The 2411-nt window shown below is 62.3% G+C and overlaps 1 protein-coding gene across 1 annotated transcript; it reads right to left on the bottom strand.

Annotated features, from left to right (window-relative positions):
- Positions 1-576: 576 nt before the first annotated feature.
- HOXB1 (homeobox B1) lies at positions 577-2165 on the bottom strand. Its single transcript, XM_017837081.1, has 2 exons — positions 1559-2165; positions 577-902 (listed from the first exon to the last, which is right to left on the bottom strand). The coding sequence occupies exons 1-2, from the start codon at positions 2163-2165 to the stop codon at positions 577-579; spliced, it is 933 nt and encodes a 310-aa protein (XP_017692570.1).
- Positions 2166-2411: the final 246 nt, after the last annotated feature.

Below are 2411 nucleotides of genomic sequence, written 5' to 3'. Positions count from 1 at the left end.
CGGTGTTTGGGTCTTTGCACAGGCCTCGAGCATCTCGGGCGCCTCAGATCTCATTCCAAGATATACACACGGTAAATAACGGGGGGGGGGGGGGGTGTGATGGGGAAAAGAAAAAGTACCCGAAACTTTTTTTTTTTTTTTTTTTTTTTTTTAGCATCTCGCGAGGAGGAAAAACACATCGAACGTGAGATTCGTGCCGGGACAAATCGTCGTGCACGGTTTTTTTTTTTAAGACGGGAGAGAACTAGATTCGTTTTAAACTTTTCTGTGGTCGAAAGTGCAGTTCCTAGAGGGCGGAGGGGAGAAGGGAGAGGGAGAAACGTCCCTGAGACAATCGCCTATTGCTGAGGGTACAGGAGGACACGGCTGCTCCTTTGGAGTCCAGTGGTTTGGCAGAGGGTCTATAAATTAAGAGAGAGAGAAAGGCGAGTGGGAAATCGGTGTGACGCGCGTGGGGAGCCGGAGGGATGCTCGGAGGGACGCGCGGCGGGGCCCTGCGGGGGAGGCTCCTGGTCCTGCCCTGCCGGGCTCTGCAGACCCCCGAGGGCAGAGCTCTGCGGTCCCGCGGGACGCGTTTCAGGAGGACACGGAGCTGGGGGAGGCCTCGGGTGAGGTGCAGTTGGACTGATCCGAGGCTTCGCCCGCTTCCTTCGCGGACCTGGAGGCGGCAGCCGGGGCGAGACCTTCCTTTTCCCTCTTCTTCTGCTTCATCCGCCTGTTTTGGAACCAGATCTTGACCTGGGTTTCGTTGAGCTCCAGGGTAGCGGCGATCTCCACCCTGCGGGCCCGGGTGAGGTACTTGTTGAAGTGGAACTCCTTCTCCAGCTCCGTGAGCTGCTTGGTGGTGAAGTTGGTGCGGATGGCGTTGGGCTGGCCCAGCAGTCCGTACTCCGACACTTTGGCTGTGAACGACCAAAAAAAACAGGGCAGGAGCGGCCGGAGGAACCCCCTCTCTGGGGCGGGGGGGTCTCCCCCGCTCCCCTCCTCTCCTGGGCCTTTGGTCCCTCCACCGCCCGGACCTTCGCGCTCCCTCCCGGCTCCTCACATCTCCCGGCCCGGAGGGACCGAGATCCTCGGGCTCTTCCCTCGGAACCATTCCCTCCATCTCCCTGAAAACTGCGTGAGACCAAACTGAGCGGGAAGGGGTGGAAGGGGAGGGTGAGGGTGATGATGGGAGAGGAGGAGGGAAGGCTGTGATTTAAGGAAGGTCGTGGAGAAGGAAGTTGAACAATAGGGGAGATGGAAAGCCACGGCTGTGGAAGAAGCAGGAAGCCTGGAGCTCTTCCCATTCCGAGCTGGGCTTAAATCGCGTTGGGCCTGCGGGAAACCGAGCTCGGGGACCGTCCATGAGAAGAGTCTGGGAAGCCTCTGGCTGGGATTTAAAAAAAAAAAAAAAGAGACCCCACAAAACCAAACAGACCCAAACCAAAACAAACCCACGTTCTCATGGAAGACGAGCCCCGTCACCTCGGGCACAGACCCCGGGGAAGGGAACCTTTTCCTGGCAGGGCTGAGGAACTGCCCCCCACCTCCCTCGGGTGGGGACCCCCAAACTCACCTGTCTTGGGCGGGTTCCTCTTCACCCTCATCCAGTCGAAGGTCTGCGCGGCGCCGGGCCCCGGCTCGGAGGGGCACGCGGGGTCTCGCTCCTCGTTTAAAGAAGGCGAGAGGTTGCCGTAAACGCCGGGCAAGTAGCCGGGCTGCTCCTGCCCGTAAAGGTGTTGCTGCTGGTACTGCCCCGCGGCCGCCACCGCCCCGCAGTAGCTCTCGGCCAGCGAGCCGAGGCCGGAGGCCGGCCCGGAGGGGTACCCGGCCGCCTGGAAGTACAGCCCGTCCGCGTCCTGCTGGCCGAGGTAGAGCTGGTGGTGGCCGTAGCCGGGGCCGCCGCTCTGGGCCGGGTACCCGGGGGTCGGGGCAGCGCCCGCGAAGGGCCCGGGCCGGCCCGAGGAGGGAGGGTGGCAGCCGGGGGGCTGCTGGGGGAGGTGGGCGGCGGCGGCCGCGCTCCCTCCCGAGCCAAAGCGCCCGTCTCCGCTCAAAGTGTCACTGGCGGGGCTACCTGAGCACGCGGGGAAGGAAGGGGAGCTCGGCTCTAAGTGGTGGTAGGCGCCCGTCCCACGGTTACAAATTGCATACTCTAAGAAGGAGTTCATCCTGGTATTGTCCATCTGCCACTGATGGAGGAGGGTCAGCCTGTTTTGGGGGGGATCCCGCCTGCCCTACAACCTTTAGATAGTATGTCAAAGCTGTAAAACTTCCTTCCATGGATCGCCGGCCCTCGAACCCCGCAGCCTTCGGCGGGGCCGGGGGGAGCCGCGGGGGCGGGCGCGGCGTCGGCCCAGCCCAATGAGCGAGGGGCTCCCGAAGTTTGTCACAGCTCCGAGCTCATCCATCAAGGGCCTGACATTTGCATG

Source organism: Lepidothrix coronata, unplaced genomic scaffold, assembly GCF_001604755.1.
Source record: "Lepidothrix coronata isolate B3197 unplaced genomic scaffold, Lepidothrix_coronata-1.0 Scaffold291, whole genome shotgun sequence".
NCBI lineage: Eukaryota > Metazoa > Chordata > Aves > Passeriformes > Pipridae > Lepidothrix > Lepidothrix coronata.
Note: the sequence above shows the minus strand (reverse complement) of the source record. Positions and strands in the feature narration are given on the sequence as shown.

What these genes read in the sequence shown, in the direction of transcription:
- HOXB1 (XM_017837081.1), bottom strand. Translation starts at nt 2,165, where the DNA reads ATGGACAATACCAGGATGAACTCCTTCTTAGAGTATGCAATTTGTAAC. An exon ending in GAGGAACCCGCCCAAGACAG is followed by an intron (nt 903 to 1,558) that starts GTGAGTTTGGGG and finishes GGTCGTTCACAG; the next exon opens with CCAAAGTGTCGGAGTACGGA.